The sequence below is a fragment of the Rissa tridactyla genome, chromosome 1 (assembly GCF_028500815.1).
Source record: "Rissa tridactyla isolate bRisTri1 chromosome 1, bRisTri1.patW.cur.20221130, whole genome shotgun sequence".
Taxonomy (NCBI): Eukaryota; Metazoa; Chordata; class Aves; order Charadriiformes; family Laridae; genus Rissa; species Rissa tridactyla.
In genome coordinates, this window is record NC_071466.1 from 153,033,509 (window position 1) to 153,050,087 (window position 16,579).

Below are 16,579 nucleotides of genomic sequence, written 5' to 3' on the forward strand. Positions count from 1 at the left end.
TCAGCAGCCCCTCGCCGCGCCAAACCCGGCAGAAAACTGGGTTATACTGGGGGGAAAAAAAGGTTTTATTTAGGGTGGAAACACATAGGTAGTCATAAAACATGGCAATGTAGAGGAGGTTTATGCAATACGCGGTCGTTAGCGTAGTAATAAATGCAAATAGAGTAATTCCTAACTGTTAACACTGGACTTTATATGTTAATATTTTACAAACAACTAAAGAAGAGTACTCAATTGTAAAAAAGGACTACAAAACCGCAAACAACCTCTGGACTACCAGTAGGAACCCATCGGGTACCAATTCCAACTCTGACATCTTGCGGGGGGGTATTTTTTTTTTTTTGGTTAAACAAGGTAAGGCCACATTTTTGCCCACGTTTTGTTGACAGCCCACGTTGGAAGGTGCATCGAACCAGCAGGGAGAAAACTGACACAGACTAGCCACGGGCCACGTTCCGACTGGAAACGCACGAGCATCCCTGTTTCCTGGGCACAGCCGTGACCATCCTGCGTAGCTCAGCTGCCATTTCAGCCAGGCTTGACGTGCGGAGGTAGGAATTCATTGTCCCATGTCAGATTTGGAAAAGAGGAAGAAAAGACAAACAGATTGAAGTTCAGCTCCAAGGCCTTAGACTCAAAAGATTTGGAAGCGCCTTGTCAGACACTGGGTAAACTTACTACATTCATGAAAAATAAGGGAAGGTAACAAAAAAAGAGAGTTCCTAAGACTCCTACAGTGTCTAACAAGCCAAAGTTTTGAGTCAGAACCAACCTGGAACTTTTTATTTTCATCTTCACTTTAGTCGAAAAGTTATTTTACAAGACTGATTCTCCCAGTTGCTATTCTACCGCGTATTTACCTGGTGCCCATTCCTCAGGCTCTCAGCGCTCTTCCTAAACCACCAGCGCTCAGCTCTTAGGACTAACTCCCTGCTTCCAGACCTCCTAATGGTTTTTGTGCTGCTGGGCTTAAACACCCAGCCCCGACACTTAGAGTTACCACAACTCCATTCAGTCTCTTCCCGTTGTGGTTCTCATCACCCACCTTCTTCAGGTGCCCCCAAACACTGCTTTTGGTTCCTGGCCCAAACACCCGCTCCAGCCCTTTATGGCAGAAGTGAGCGGGAAGTGAGCATTCTCCTACCCACCGTACATTTATAAGGTCTCTTGGCCAGGTGGATTTTCAAATGCACTTTAAGCGTCGAGCTTTTCCGGAAGCTTTTCCCACACTCGCCGCACTCGTAGGGCTTGGCTCCTGCGTGGATCCTCAGGTGGGCACCGAGGGCTGAGCTGTGCCTGAATGTTTTTCCACACTCCTCGCACTTGTAGGGTCTCTCCCCGCGGTGGATCCTCAGGTGGACGTTGAGAGCCGAGCTCCGACGGAAGCTGTCCCCGCACTCCACGCAGATGTAGGGCCGCTCCTCGGCGTGCGTGGTCTGGTGCTTGGCCAGAGTGGAGCGGTCACTGCACCTCCGGCCGCACTCAGCACACTGGTAGGGGCTGGGCAGGAGGCTGCCGTGGTACATGGGCAAGGCCTTCCCACCGTGGATCCGGCGATGAGTGGTGAGTGCCGAGCTCTGGCTAAAGCCCTTCCCGCACACAGGGCACTTGTAGGGCTTCTCGCCCGTGTGCGTTCGCATGTGAGTCACCAGCGAGGAACTCTGCCGGAAGGTTTTCCTGCACTCGGTGCACTCATATGGCTTCTCTCCCGTGTGGATCCTCTGATGCCGAATGATGGCTGAGCTGTCCCGGAAACGCTTCCCGCACTCCTGACACTTGTGGGGCTTCTCTCCGGTGTGGACTCTCCGGTGTATGATCAGGGAGGAGCGGTCACTGAAGCTTTTCTCGCACCGGGGGCAATGAAAGGGTTTCTCACCCTTGTGGCTTCGCTGGTGGACGATGAGATGCGAGTTCTGGCTGAAGCTCTTCCCGCATTCGTTGCACTGGTAGTGTCTCTCTCCCGTGTGGGTCCGCTGGTGCCTGATGACATTGGACCTCTGGCTGAAGGTCTTCTCGCACTCGTTGCACTGGTAGGGCTTCTCACCGGTGTGGATCCGCTGGTGTTTGATCAGGTCCGAGTTGCGGGTGAAACTCTTCCCACATTCAGAGCAGCTGAAGGGTTTCTCTGCCAGGTGGATCCTCTGGTGCTGGCTCAGGTACGAGCTCCGGCTGAAGCTCTTCCCACACTCGGGACACTCATAGGTTTTCTCTCCCACCTGCTGAATCCAAATGGCACCGTTCCCACACACAGGTGGGTCTGGCTTGTCCCCAGCAAGGATAACCTTGCTGATGTGGGCGCTACCACTGTCCTCGCACTCCCAGACTTCCATCCCACAGGGAGTCACCATTCCCAGTCTCTTTCCAAAAGACGTCTCCACCTCACTTTCCATCTCCAGGTCCTGCTTGCAGTCCTGTCTTTGATCAGTGTCCTGGAGGGTATCTCCTGTGAGCTTTCTGGAGGGGAAGAGATGCAGTTCAGCTCTGATAGGACTTTCCTGATGAAGCTTACCCTTCCGTGTGTCGCCCATGGTCTTGTCACCTGCTGGAGTGAACAGAGGAACTAGCAATAAATAACCCCCCCGGCTTCTCTGTGGGAGAAGTCCAACCAGGGCAACCGCAGAGACCTGCTGCACGTCACCTGCCATTAGCTAACAGCCCAGGAGCCAGCTCCTCGGTATCTTCTCTGGGCAGAATGAGGGCACGGAGACCGAGGAGCATGGGAAGCGAGTGTGACCCGAGGATGGGCGGCCACTGTGGCACAGATTGCAAAGAGGGTCCTCTGTCATGAAGTCACAGCCCTAAAGGACAAAACCTGTCACTTGCTTGTCCTCAAAGTTCCCATGCCTACCAAGGTTAGAGGAACATCATCACTGCTCTCCTCAACAACCCCCACTGTAGCTGCTTCTCTTCTCGTTGCCTATGAATCACTGCTCTTCTTACAGCATTCCCATGCTTAATCAAGGAAGCAGCCAACACCACAGGAACATTCACCCTGCCAAGTAGACTATTTTCTTTCTTCTTTCCAGTCATAGCCCTTTTCCTTAAAAAGAAAGCCCTACATATTCTGCAGCAAATGGTATCTGGATTTTGTCTGCAGAACACAAAGGAAAGTGGGTGGAACGGTGAACTGTTTTATTAACCAAGCATGGAAATTAACATTTAGACTGAAACATTTAGAAGCTCCTGGTTTTTTATTAGTTATGTGTATATGGAGAACACACCTTGGAAATGGATGCTGCAGTGTCAGGTAAGCCAATTAGCTGGGTGGCACTGCTCACAGAAGTAACATCGTCTTCTTACGTGTGGGAGGTCAGAATACGAGACGAATGCAGCAGGATAAACCCCTCAGATTTTGTTTCGGGTGATCTGCTGATTTTGGAAGACAACACCACACTAGTTATACTGATTTCCAAAGTTTTGTTTACAACACTCAGGGCTGAGAAACATTTGTAGTACAAATAAAGGTGTAACACCAGCCCAAGGCATGCACCCCAAGACAGCAAAGTGACCAATAAAACATTTAAAATGTTCTCAGCGTGAAAGGAAGAAAAAAGCCACACTTTGGTTAGTTATGCCTTCTAACATTCTGAGTATAGTCTTTGCTGAAAAATATACAAGATTTGATTTCATTTTGGATAGGCTCTTTTTTAAAGGATGTTAGATTCTCCAGGAGCGTGTTTCATCTGCCTACGAATCTGCCTGAAAGCAGAATCTATATAGCATGGGAGCGGAAGAGGCAGGATGAGTGCAGAGCGTGCAGCACAGCACATGCCAAATTTTCAGCATTCAGCTCTTTTCTTCCCTTCCCAGACATGCTCTATTTAATTTCTCACCTTGTGAGCAGTCTCTCTACTGTCTCGGTGTTTAGCTGCTTCTGGCCACAGAGCTGTTTCTCTTCACTCCATCCAGGAGGTTAAAGCCCAGTCAGGGACTGCAGATCCTGCTCAGAGGAAAGAAAACAGATGTAATAAATACCCAGCATATTAGTGGTGCTGTAGAGTGAGATTACAGGAGAGTAAGTATTTAGGAGACGAAAGCAACCTAGACCAGAGAAAAATGACACCCAGAAACAAGAGTCAGGGTCACTGTCTGCTCTGCCACACATCATGACGCCACCGTTTAGGTCCAGTAATGAGAGCCAGCTCACATAGCAAAGATGGGCTCAACTACACATGCTGCGGAGAGCTGCCTGCCAGCTTGCTGCCTTCTCACAAGTGTCTGGATGTTCCTTCTGCTGCGCTTCCAGACCAAAAATGCCTCCTACTGAGTTTTGCATAAGAAAAAAATATTGATTCCTCAAACCATTTTCTCTCCATCCCCTTTCTTCCTAGTGAACTAAATGAGCACATAATGTAGTTAATGCCGTTCTGTTCTGCAGGCAGAGGAAAGGTGCTGCCTTCACAACTGGGCTGCCTTCTGCCACTGCCTGGCGTCTCATTTATTTCCTTTACCGAAGGAGTATTTTGCTTGGTTGCTCTCAGTGGCCCAGCCAGGCACGCACAGCTCTGGGTGAGAGAAGAGATTTTGGTCTGCTCACACATTATCGACAGCAGCAGTCCGAAGACAGAATTTCCTGTCCTGTGGTACAGAAAAATGGCAATTTGGCTGCCTCATTCCAGAAGGTGTTTACAGGGCTGGTAGCAAGAAGAAAAACACTGACACACAGACCTGTTTATACATGAACACCGAGATGGTTTAATCAGCCAACATGCAGTCCCACTTCTCAAGGATCTCTTTTTCAGAGCAGAAGTAAGCTGCACAAGAGCGGGATTTGTGGGATAGAAAATTAGGTCACCCATTTAGCTTTAGCACTACATTTGTGCAGTGGTACTTGTACAGAGGCATTTTAAGATGCTGAGGGCTCAGTGACACCCTAGAAATGTACAGGTTACAGAAAGAAAATGCCTAAAAACCACACGTGTGCATGCCAGCTCTGCAATGGTGTGGCACCATTTTTGTCACGTGGATTCCCACCATGCCAGTACAAACAAGTGTAAAATTACTCACAACTGGGCGTTCGTCAGAAAACGAAATGTAAACCAGCATCTTGTCTTTCCAAAATGATAAACAAACTGAACTGGCTGCTTGGTGGTGTATCAGAGGAGGGCATTGTGATAGACATCGGTTGCCAGGCCATCCCAAAGGCAGAGGGAAGACTTCCACACCTGCATAATGCCACGATGATAGAAGAAGGCCCCTGATAGAATGGCACACTGACGTTTTGTTGGCTCTGCCTCAGCCTGGAGTGATGCCCTTCCTGCTCCCCAACGCCTCCTTCACGGTGGATTTGGTAGGCATCACCCCTTGGGGAGAGGGTGTTTCCACTCCTCCCGGCAGCAGGCAGCAGCTGCAGGCTCTGGTCCCAGGTATGAGGCAGGGAAGCCAAGGTCTTCCTACCCATAGGACATCCCCCCATTCACCTATGAGACAGTGCTGCTTTGCAAGCAAGCCTCACCCTGCTGAACCATCCTTCTGATTTCAGGAGGAGAGAAACATCCTTCCGGATGAGCACATGGTCAACATGCACCCTAAAACTGGTGGGTGAGCACCTACAGAAGGCAGACAGCCGATGCAGGAGATGGCTGATGCTGTGCAGAGCCAGGCAGGTTGTGGGATACAGCAGAAAAGCACATTGTGTGGTGTGTAGTAAAGATCTGTCCTTAAACAAGATGGGAAACCTGAAACGCCACCAAGCACCTGACAGGGAGAAGGTGCTGGTCTCCAAGGAAACCATGTTTGGACAAAGCTGAGTCCCCAAGGAGCATCCTGGCTGATGAGGTACCCTGGTCCTTATGAGGAATGAGAGAGGTGACCTGTAACGTGGGGAGGTGATGGGCCACACCGAGCTCCCATGATGACAGACAGATGGAGGCCCCAAAGGGGCTGCCCCATGAAGGACATGGCTGGCCAGGAGCAGGCAAGCCACCACCAAGACCACAAGCCTTGGGGAGGCAGGAGAGGCACAGAGAACAGAAACCTGCTGTGGATGTCAACACGGGGAAACCAAACATTCTCTGTGGGGGCTTTCTCTGGGTTTGGACCCCGCAGCACAGCAAGGAGGCGGGCAGGCCCTGCTGCCACAGGAGGTGGGCCATGTCCAAACTCAGCCTCAGGCAGGCGGCTGACGCTGCCCTCCCCGGGGCAGGAGGGGAGGCAGAGGGCGGCAGGGGCAGCTGAGGGAGGAATGGTGGGAACAGAGGCGTTTGTGACACCACCAGCCATGCCGCCTCCCCCAGGTCTCCTGGGCAGACCCAACGGGGCAGGAGGAGGACGCAGGCAGGCCGGCAAAGCAGCAGAGGTGACACTTTCGACAGCACAGGCTGTTACAGCACCGCTCGCATTGCGATGTCGGCCACATGGGCTTGTCTGGTTTTGTCCGGTGAGTAAGAAACGTCTCTCCTTCAAAACTGGTTTGTGAGGAAGGGCGGCCAACCCTCCCCCAACGGTCCTCAGCTTTGGCAATCTGGAGGCGAGAGGAAGAGACAGGAGCACCTTCGAACGCCTCAGGTGCAAAGACCTCAGGTGCTTAAAATGTTGCCAGTCTTCACCCATCGGAGCTAGTATTTTATTCATCAAGAAGGGCCAGAGAGTAACCAAGGAGCCAGGGAGAAGGACTTGAAGCTGGATTCAGTGGGCAGAGGCTGGAGCAGAAACAGAGACTGGAGGCGCTATGGTGGGGACAGCTGGGCACATAAACCAGACACGAGCACAAAGGCAGAGATCTGGACTTGATCCACAAGGCCAGAAGGGAAGAGCTGGCCAGGTGAAGCAACAGGGGAGGCAGGAGAAAGAGGTCTGAGAGAAGACCTTGGTTAAAGACAAAGAGAAAAGGATATAGCTGGAAGAAATTGATAGAAAGGCCAGGCTGCTCTGGCCGCAGCCTGGTGGGAGAACATGGAGGGGTCCCATGTTCCCCTGCTTTCTGCAAACCCCCCCAGTCACCTGGCAAGGTGTGGTGCTCTCCTCTCCTATTGCCTCACCGAGTGCTCAATAACCCCCGCTGTCCTCTTGGGGAGAATGTTACATGGTTTTGTTTGATCCTGCTGCATCTACATCTTCCTGTGCAACCTGCTCTAGGTGACCCTGCTCTGGCAGGGAGGTTGGACCAGATGATCTTCAGAGGGCCCTTCCAACCCCTACCATTCTGTGATTCTGTGATTCTGTGATACAGACACATAGGTGTTAATAAGATGGCATAGATGTTAACAAGATACAGGCCATGAGGAAGTTTTTAAGTTTGTTTTTACCAAAAGAAAAAAAAAAACAACAAAAGATGTCATAGGTTAAGACACTATGACAGAGGTTGCAAAGTCAAACTTGGAGCACACCTGAATCACAGTCATTTTGCCATCTTAGATTTGTTCCCTTGTGCATGGATGTAGTACTCCAGCTCTTTAATTTCCTGGCTTCACTGTTTTCACATGGGTTTTGGCTTTAGTCCCTGGATGGACATTGCCTTTCTAATGAGCAGCTATTCGGTACGTTATGTCACCCTTAGTGTTCAGTGTTTGACTCTCTGATTTATTTACTGATCCCATTTGAACTCTGCTATAGACAGAATGACTCATTTCCTCATGAACTTTTAACATATTCTGTGTTTTAGAGCTTCACAGCTATTAATTGGTTTATAGTGATCTTGCAAATGGCAAAATGAGGGCAAAGAGGGATTAAAGTCAAAAACATCCACTACTTTTAGAATCTCAGTTTGAGACATCTCAACCCTGGCTTCTCAGAGTACATGCGCTAATGTAGCACTTACTTGCCATTCCAAATACACCACATGCAGACTCCAAAACTGCAAGAGAGCTCAGCCTTCCTATAAAAGGCAACCCACAAGGTAAGGAAAATGACATTAATAACATGCTCAGAAACTTGGTACTTGCCTAGCATCACACAGGAGCCTCTGTGGTATAGCCAGGAATAAAACCTACTTCTTGGAGGAGTATCCACAAAACTACCCTTGCCCTTCCAGCATCTGCCTGACTCATTCTTCCATACACCTTCCGAGCTGTGGGAAATGAGGCAGATGACCTGCACATAGTAAGTGCCTAACCCCAGCGACTGATTCCCTGCCAGAGCAGGTCCATTCCCTATACTGAAGGAGCTGCAAGTCTCAAGGAAAGAAGAGTAGCTTGCTGTGTACTTGAAGAATGTATAAAACGCATATGCAAGACGAGGTGAAATTAAGATTGCACATGACGCTTTTATTTGGGCACATCTAACCTCCAAATGTTGGATTTCACAAGCTTTCATAATGTTCTTTACAGGGAAGAACTGGCTGTAAATTTTGCATGAGGGTTCAGTCCATGTTTGGACCATTGTAAGGGCATAGACACATCCACTGGGGAATGCTCTATTAACTCAAGGGGTCTGGACCTACTTATCCAGAGGAAGAGAATTTTCAGAGGCCAAAATCTGGAAAGGAACCAGTCTCCTTGCTCCAGCCCTGATAGCAGAGCTACATTCCCAGTTTCAGCCATAACTTCCAAGACATTTCTCCCAGTTCAGGATTTGAATCTCCAGAGCTTTGGTCAAGGTACCTTAGCCGTGTACTGTCCCCAAAATCTTACACCCCTTTCAACATGGGGAGAGGAGGTTTTCCCCAGGTCTAGACCCCCATCTTGAGCCTGTTACTGCATTTCCCATGTGCTGGATCCTGCACCCAGAGAAGACAACAGAGATCTGGGTTCAGCCCTCCAGCTCCTCTGCATGTGCCATGGTTAGCGTTTCCTTCTCCCCCTGACTCCCTGCATTTTATTTTTCACCAGTGCTCTTGGGTTGGAGCTACACAGACGGCCTTCAGGCTGGGAAAGCGCAGCAGCTGGGAACACCACTCTCCAACCAGGAGTACCGTCAGTTCTTCAGGTCCCTCCGGGCCACCCACCGCGCCAGCACTGCCTGCCTCCTTCGTGAACTGTATGGCTGCCAGAACCCCCTGGTCCGCAGACTGGACGAGTACGAAAACCATGGAGTCATCCCTGAGGGTAAAGCCAACCGTGACTCCCAAGGGCAAGCAGATGGATGGGGGTCCTGCATGGCCAGCACTAGACCTGATTGCTGGAAGGGGAAGGAGACTTGTGAGCCAGTGGAGGAGAGGGGTGGGTAGCGATCCTGCAGTGAGAAGACATCTGCTTATGAGCATCCTCTCTCACACTTGATTGCATCCACATGTGTCCCGAGGGCCAGCCTCCTCTCATGCCTTGGGTCATGGAGACCACCAAGAAGCGGTAGCGTTTCAGCGAGGCCCCTGAATGGCACGGTGGTTTTCATGGAAGATGCCGTTCAACAGTGAGGTTATTACTGAGAGCTGGTGGGACCCCAGCACTGAAGTTTATCACTGAGTTTGTGTCTTTGTTTTCCTCTTTCTAGGGCCCATATGCTCCGAACTGCCAGGAACTCTTTTCTTCCCTGACTTCTGCACCTTTTCTTTTTATCGCTGTACTAGGAAAAGGTACTTCATTAAGGTGAGTTATTTAGCTGTTTCCTAAAGATCACGGTATGCTCTGAGCAATGATCAGGAAAAAGGGAGAGCCTTGAAAATAAGAAAGTGGGAAAACAGGAGGCTAAAAGACAGGGATGATAGAAGAGAGCCATGGGCAGCCCACCTTCCAGGGGTGCTCACACCAAGCTGACTAGCTGACAGATGGCACTTTGAGCCACTTGACAAAAAAGAGACTTTGGGGAAGGTATTCTTGAAGAAAATGAACCTCTGAGGACCACCTCAGCCCTTATCACCAGCTCTCACTCCCAAGCAAGATGAGACAATCTAGGCTACTGCAGGAGAAAGGGCGGGTGATTCATGGGAAGAAAAGTAAGGAGAAAGACAACTGGTGGTCACAAGAAGAGATTTGTGGGGACACTTAACCAGGAAAGGAGATGAAGATTTCTCTCCTGTCTTGGGCTCATCTTTGTAGGGAATGGGAAAGATGGGATTGTGCATGGAGTGCTAACCCCGCAGAACAGGGGGGTGGCTAGGTGCCTACTGCCCAAGCCCGCCATCTCCACAGAGGTGTGTCTTCTCCTCCACAGAGGATTGCATGCCCAGGAGAGACAAAAGCTGAGCTGGACAGCACACGAGCCTTCAACGGCATGACTAGGAGCAGTGATGCTATGTTGTCCAGCATCTTTAGTCGCCAGCCCCTATTTCCGACACCTCCCACAACGGCCCAGCCAGCCCACCCCATCCCTCACACGGAAATAGCTATGATTCCCAACTCCTTACCTGAGGTCACACCACGGTCGAGGAAAATGCAACTAAATCCTTCTGACCCACAAGCCACAAAAGTGGCAGCCAGTGGCCAGCAGCAAGGACAGATGCCCACCACTGATTTCCAAGATCTCCTCCTGAGGCTGCAAGACACCCATGTGCAGAGTGCAATGCAGACACTTCAGCAGTTGTTGACCATGGGGAAAGCAGTGGGGGAGGAAGAGTTGCAGGCTGCCGCCCAGAAGCTGCTGGTGGCCCTGAACCATGCAGGTGTGTCTCAGTCAGCAACCAGCACTGATACAGGACACAGAAGAGAGAAGTGAGCAGCAAAGGAGGGTCAGCCATTGTGGCTCTTCTACGTGGTGTCGAGTCAGACACGCTGTCTCAGGGATGTATGGGAAGATGGAAACAAGTGAAGGTGTCCTCCTTCCTAGCCCTCAGGCATCGTCAAGGTTGACAGTGCTTCCCCAGGCCAACAGTGTGGGAACCAAGGGGAAAAGCCATCTTTTCCGCGTGCACGGTAAAACCCAGGCATGTGAAATGGTATCGCTCAGGATTCAGGGAGACAGATGTTCTCCCCTCGGCAATAACTGTATTGAAGAGATACTGTCTTCTACCCGCTGTTGTTTGATTTGGGAGATGACTAGTCTTGAATAAAGCAAGATGGAATAATAACTATTTTTTCCTGCTTGGGGTTGTACCTCTACCACTATCTATCTGTCCTTGGCTGAGAGATGGGGTTTGTTGTGTCATTCAGTGAATGTCATGGGAGAACACTAGTCTTTCTTCATGAAGTATAGGTGTTTCTGCTCAGAAGCATTAAGGGAAGAATCTTCTTTGGAAGTATGTGCATGAATAGACACACATATGCACACAAGGGGTGCTCTCTAACTGCAGGAAGGCCTTACCCTGCAAGGGAGCTGCTGGGCTAACATTCTCCTTGGATTGGTGTTTGTGTGTGGTTGTCACCTACTTCTGAAATAGATGCTATGAAACACACAGGATAAATATTCATATTAAGAATCTCCTCTTGTCTCTCTCAGAAAATCAGAGAGTCTGATTTATGGGAACTTTGGCTGAAGTGCTGTTCCTTTTATAAACACTGGATATACCTGTAAGTAAAACCATGTGAAGGCATCTGGAACCAGCAGTTGCTGCTAAAAGCAGAGTGGAAGCTCTCCAGGAACCAGCTCTGCTTTTCTGTGTCTCCACTCACAATGAGTTCAGAGCTACCTCAAACCTACTCTAAACTCCAGTGGTTGGTCTTGGCTTTTAAGAGACCCCCATTAAAGTGAGAATCATAGAATCATAGAATGGTTTGGGTTGGAAGGGACCTTAAAGATCATCTAGTTCCAACCCCCCTGCCATGGGCAGGAACACCTCCCACTAGACCAGGCTGCTCACAGCCCCATCCAGCCTGGCCTTGAACACTTCCAGGGATGGGGCATCCACCACCTCCCTGGGCAACCTGTTCCAGTGCCTCACCACCCTCACAGTAAAGAATTTCTTTCTAATATCTAATCTAAATCTCCACTCTTTCAGTTTAAAACTGTTGCCAATCCCCTACTCACCCCTCCTCCTACAGACCTTCCTGTAATCCGTTCCACCGAGGGCTGTGAGGAGAAAGGGGGCAAAGGCAGGTCTCCCTGGGGATGGACAACACCAAGCACATCCCCGTGGAGAGGGTCGGGGATGTCAACCTTCCCTTTACTCTGCCCGAGTGACACAAACACAGCTGAGCGAAATACAGGCTCTGCCTCTACCCATTGAAGGAAGTCCTCGGAAGATCTCAAAAACAGGTCCTCCACTTGTCCTGGGAAGAGTAGTCTTTCACAAGGCCAAACGCAGGTCCCACATGGGAAAAGTGCAAGCCCCTGAACAGGAGTGTTTGCTTGCTTTCATATGGAGGACTGCCCAGCACATAGCCCTTACTGTGTGGGACCCTAACAAAACACCGGCTGCTCTGGCCTCACCACGGCACCCCAGCTCCTTCTCCCTAGAAAGAGCCCAAAGCTGCCGCATGCAGGCACCAGGGCTTCGCATCCCCTCCGGCTGCCTGGACAATGACAGCTCCTCCAGCCCCAGCAACGGGGCAGCCCTTGCAGCACCCTTGCCTGCCACCACCACCCTCGGCTCCCGTGCCTTGGTACACGCGTGGGGTGCCCAGATTTGTCCACAGGGAGCCGAACGTGAGTGAATTCCCTACCCAGATGGCTCCGGCCGGGCCCTCCGCGATGCCACCCTTCGGCTGCCCTCCCCTCCGGGGCGGCGGGGGGCCGCAGGCCGCGGACAGCGGCTCACCCCCGACCGTGCCCGCCCGCCCCTCATCGGGCGGGGGGTCCCCGGCCACTTGCCCGCCCCCGACCCAGCGCCGCCCGCCCCGGTCCCCCGGCGGCCGTGACAATGTCACCTCGTTCCCCCACCGCGGCGAGACGCCGCGCTCCCGGCCCGTTACTTCGCGGGGCTCCGCTCGCCCCGGCCCGGCCCCCTCCGCATCCGACCCCGCTTTTGTCGCGGCCGAGGAGCCGCGCTTTCCCCCCGGCGGACTTACCGGGGCCGGGGCCATGTGCGCGGCGGAGGCGGCGGCGGGCGGAGGCCGAGGCGGGGGCAGCGGCGGCGGCGGGGCCGAGGGGAGGCGGCGGGGCAGGGGGGCGGCGGCGGCGGCGGGGCCGGGCGGCGGCGCTGCGGGGCCGCGGTGCGCCCCGATCGGCTCCGCTCCGCTCGGCTCCGCTCGCTGGTGTTAACCCTTGTCTGCGCCGGACGCGGCCCCGCCGCCTCCGACGGGGCTGGGGGAGGGGGGGAGTGTCCCCCAGGGCCGCCCCCGGGAGGGAGGCTCGGCCTCGGCACGGTGCGGGGCAGCGGAGACCCGCCGGGGGGGCGGCGGGGTCACTGTCAGCCTCGGGGACCGGGGTGTCCGAGGTCCCCGGCAAGGGGGGTGGCGGGGGGCGGGCGTGGGTTTGCGTCCTGCTGGGACGCTCCAGAGGCGAGAACACGGTCAGCTCCGGCCACATCTCGTCCCTGTCCAGACACGGGGCGGCCAACAACATGGCACAAGTCCCAGGGAACCGTGACCCCTGGATTTTCCTCCCCGTCCATGGTTTACCGTGCCCCCAGCCCCTGGCAGGTAGGGAAGCACCGATGCTAAAGTGAAAAGCCCAGAGCTGCTTTCTATCACAAACTCTTGGTGACAGGATGGTTATTTTCTTCCCAGGGGACGCTTTCCTGCAGGTGAGTGGAGGCTTCGCTCTGCTGCTGTGCCTAAAGGTTTTCTTCAGAAGCAGATGCTGTCACCACGGCATCTTTTGCTGTTTGGGCACAGCGTAATGCATCCCAGGGCCATATGTGCAGATAGCTTATGCCACAGGAAAGGATCCATCCACTCCAGGTAAAATTTATCTGTTACCGTACATTCTGCAAGTGCTGCTGATGCACAGGCGTTCAGCAGGGTGTTTTTTCCCCAGGGGAATGCAGGAATGGCTGTTCTGTTTAAAGGAGGCGCAGCAGTAAAGGGCTGAGGTACGTGGCAATGAGTTTCTAGCAGTGACTGAAATATTTTCTATGGGATTTTGGGAAGAATGGTGGGAGAGTGTTTACCAAGCCCTCCACACGTGCAGCTGAATAAAAAGTTTATCATTTTTCAGGGGGCAACCGACTTCTCAGTGGCCTGTGGATGGTTCATCGACTCCTGCAGAAGTTTCTTAATCTTGAGAGATAGAAAAGCACTAATCACACAAGCAGAGAAGAATAACAACGTGCCCCATAGGTGATTTCAAAAAAATTAACTTTATGATTCAGGAACTTGGTAAATACTGGGTGATTTCCTTATTTCTAATTGCCTCAGCAACACTAAAGGGGATTCTCATCTCCACCTTGACAACAAGAGCCCAACTGTCTTTCCTTCCGATCCATGGACAGCAACATTTCCAAAGATAGAGAGAGCAGGGTCATTCCTAAATACAAAGTCTAGCCTGACCAATGCGGTTTCTGACTCCAAAGGTATTAGACAGACATGGAGCTTGAGCAAATCTAGACTTTGCCACCTTCCCTTTGCAGCAGGAAGGACTTTGCACGCATCGCCCATGCTTTCTAGTGAGTCCTGCCCCAGTTCCCTCTGCCTTTCTTTTGAAGACGACACTCCCTTGTAGGATAGGCAAGTAAAATTAATACCACTGGTAGCAAAAAGCAAAACAGTTGTGCAAAAGGTCCAGCTACCAGAGCATAGGTCCAAATATTGAGAGGTAAAGGAGGGAAGGGGAGGCATTTCTGATGGGTGTGCAGAGTGAGATCTCTGCCTTTTATTGTAGAGAGTGCTGCCAAAGACCACACGCAGCACAGCTCTGATAACAAACTACATGGGACATGGGAAAAATCTGTTTCAGCGACAGTTTGTATCAAAAGCAGATTATGAAAGACCTAAATTGTCACTTATTACTTTGTGCTAATCAGTATTCCACAGTAAGAGCACTCGTATTATCAGCGTTTGCCATGTGATTTATGAGCCCAAGCCCAGTTATCACCTATGGCCTTTGCTGCAATCTTCCACCCTGTCTATGTTTTTGCCTTTCACTGGTATGCTGGTTTCTGCCTCCTGAGAGCGTACTTCGGTGAGTATCCTGTACCTGACTGGCTTGCGTCTCAAATAGAACTGTCAACTGAATTTTTCAAAGCAGTACCAGGGCATTAGCTAAATGTCCTTGACTAGTTTAAACACCACTCGGGAAACCCCCATTTTTAAACTCAAAATAAGGACCTGATGGTCCTACCTCTCACTGTTCACCTGTTGCCCCAGCGTGCCCTGTAAACCTGGCTTCATACTAAATCAGTTCCACCATTTTTTTGGCAGCCGTACCTTCAGCAGCCCAGCATAGTGGGTCCTTTCCACAGACATTATCCGTATGACACGACCGACTCTGCAGGCACACAAGAAAGCAGAAATTGTGAAAACACAAGTCATCCCACTCACTAGCCCCATGAAATCCCACCTCTTTCCCCACAAGTGCTGCTGTCTACAAATGATGTCAAGACACACCAAATTCACTCCATGGTAAAGAAATTTCGCCACCTGTTTGGGCAGAGGATGCCTCCACAACTTTTCAATGCCGTTTCTGACAGCAGTCCCACTGGGGGCACCTGACCACAGGTCCCACCGGAGTGCAGCCCAACAAAGCAGGTTTCATGACATCTTTATCAACCTTCTGCCGTTCCATCCGCTGCACAGGTAACAACAGCTGTTTGCAGCAGGCAGAGATTTTTCTTCACTGGGGATTCAAGAGCAGCTAGCGTCGTGCTTTCTCCACATGCCATTTATGGACCATTAAGCTTTTGTAGGCATTTCCTTATCTCTGCTTTCTCTAATTCCTTCTGTGTTGTGAGGCACCTGTGGCCGAAAAAAGTAGAGTTCGCCATAATACAACAGAAAATGGCTTTTCTGAGCCACATTACCCCTCATTCCTGCTACCTTTATCACAAATCAAGTCTTACAATATTTTCTCTGAAACTGAGGGCAAGAGCTATTAATTCCAGATAAAAGCGTATCATACATCAGCCTTCACTGATTTTCTGTCTGCCTGAAGGTTAATAGCAACACCAACTGTATTACACGATATAGTAATGAAAAAAAAGGAAAACATTACACATTCCAATTTAAGTTTAAAGGAAACTGGAGTCAATGAAAAAGGTTGACAAGTCTTAGTTTGTGACTATCCAAAAACGTCCAGATCAGTCTTCTCAGATTGCATTTCACGGTCTCGCCATATGAGTCCTCACCCTCATTTTCTTTTTTGTTTTAATCTTGGTAGTAATAGGATCACTATTTTCTAGTTTCCTTGATGGTTATGATCTTTGGCAGTCTCACACATCTTAAGAGCATATTCCTTTAGTTAAGGACTCAAGTCCTTAAAAAAATCTTCTTTGTTAATTAAGAGGTGAAAAAGCCCAGCCCACTATATATTAGAAAGAAATACTTCAAATAACTCTGAAAACTCAAACATGAAACCAGAATCAACAATTCCCAATTCAGTGAGTCCAATTTAATTTTCTTTTTTTGCCAGTATTCTGAAACAACTGATTAAGTCTTTCAAAGCTGACTAAAGTTGAGTCAATTATTCCAGCTCCCTCTAAAATAAACAGTTTTGCGGCTAAAGTTGGCTACAGTTGGCTGGAAATCTTAATTACTTGTTTGCCCATTAGGCACAGCCTTTCAAAGCAAACAAGATCCGAGTTTGTAATTACAGGTACGTTACTTGAGAGATTTTCAGAAAACCGAGAGATACGTGGAAGAAGCAACAAGAAACCGGTTTCTATGCACATAACTTTCAAAGAAATAAAGCTTTAAAACATTCTGAAATACACAGTAAAAAGTCTCCCAAAGAC

General features: G+C 50.6%; 1 protein-coding gene and 1 long non-coding RNA gene across 5 annotated transcripts; one reads left to right on the top strand and one right to left on the bottom strand.

Annotated features, from left to right (window-relative positions):
• The first annotated feature begins 413 nt into the window (after positions 1-413).
• LOC128908208 (uncharacterized) lies at positions 414-10,332 on the top strand. The gene is made up of 4 exons (XR_008465880.1): positions 414-551; positions 8,769-8,984; positions 9,370-9,464; positions 10,030-10,332. It is a non-coding gene; the product is annotated as an uncharacterized LOC128908208 (long non-coding RNA).
• Positions 551-12,856, bottom strand: LOC128908194 (zinc finger protein 501-like). 4 transcript variants are annotated; one of them, XM_054197894.1, is made up of 4 exons: positions 12,759-12,856; positions 3,834-3,940; positions 3,222-3,366; positions 551-2,542 (listed from the first exon to the last, which is right to left on the bottom strand). In XM_054197894.1, exon 4 carries the CDS (start codon positions 2,526-2,528, stop codon positions 1,107-1,109), a length of 1,422 nt encoding a protein of 473 aa, XP_054053869.1. In that variant the 5' UTR covers positions 2,529-2,542; positions 3,222-3,366; positions 3,834-3,940; positions 12,759-12,856; the 3' UTR covers positions 551-1,106. The 4 variants fall into 4 exon arrangements, with proteins under 4 accessions (XP_054053869.1, XP_054053857.1, XP_054053848.1 ...); XM_054197882.1 differs by having other exon boundaries at positions 551-2,539; positions 3,222-3,369; XM_054197873.1 differs by having other exon boundaries at positions 3,222-3,369.
• Between the last annotated feature and the right edge of the window lie 3,723 nt (positions 12,857-16,579).

Bases quoted from the DNA above. Each gene is read 5' to 3' on its own strand.
- LOC128908194 (XM_054197894.1), bottom strand. From the start codon at position 2,528: ATGGGCGACACACGGAAGGGTAAGCTTCATCAGGAAAGTCCTATCAGA.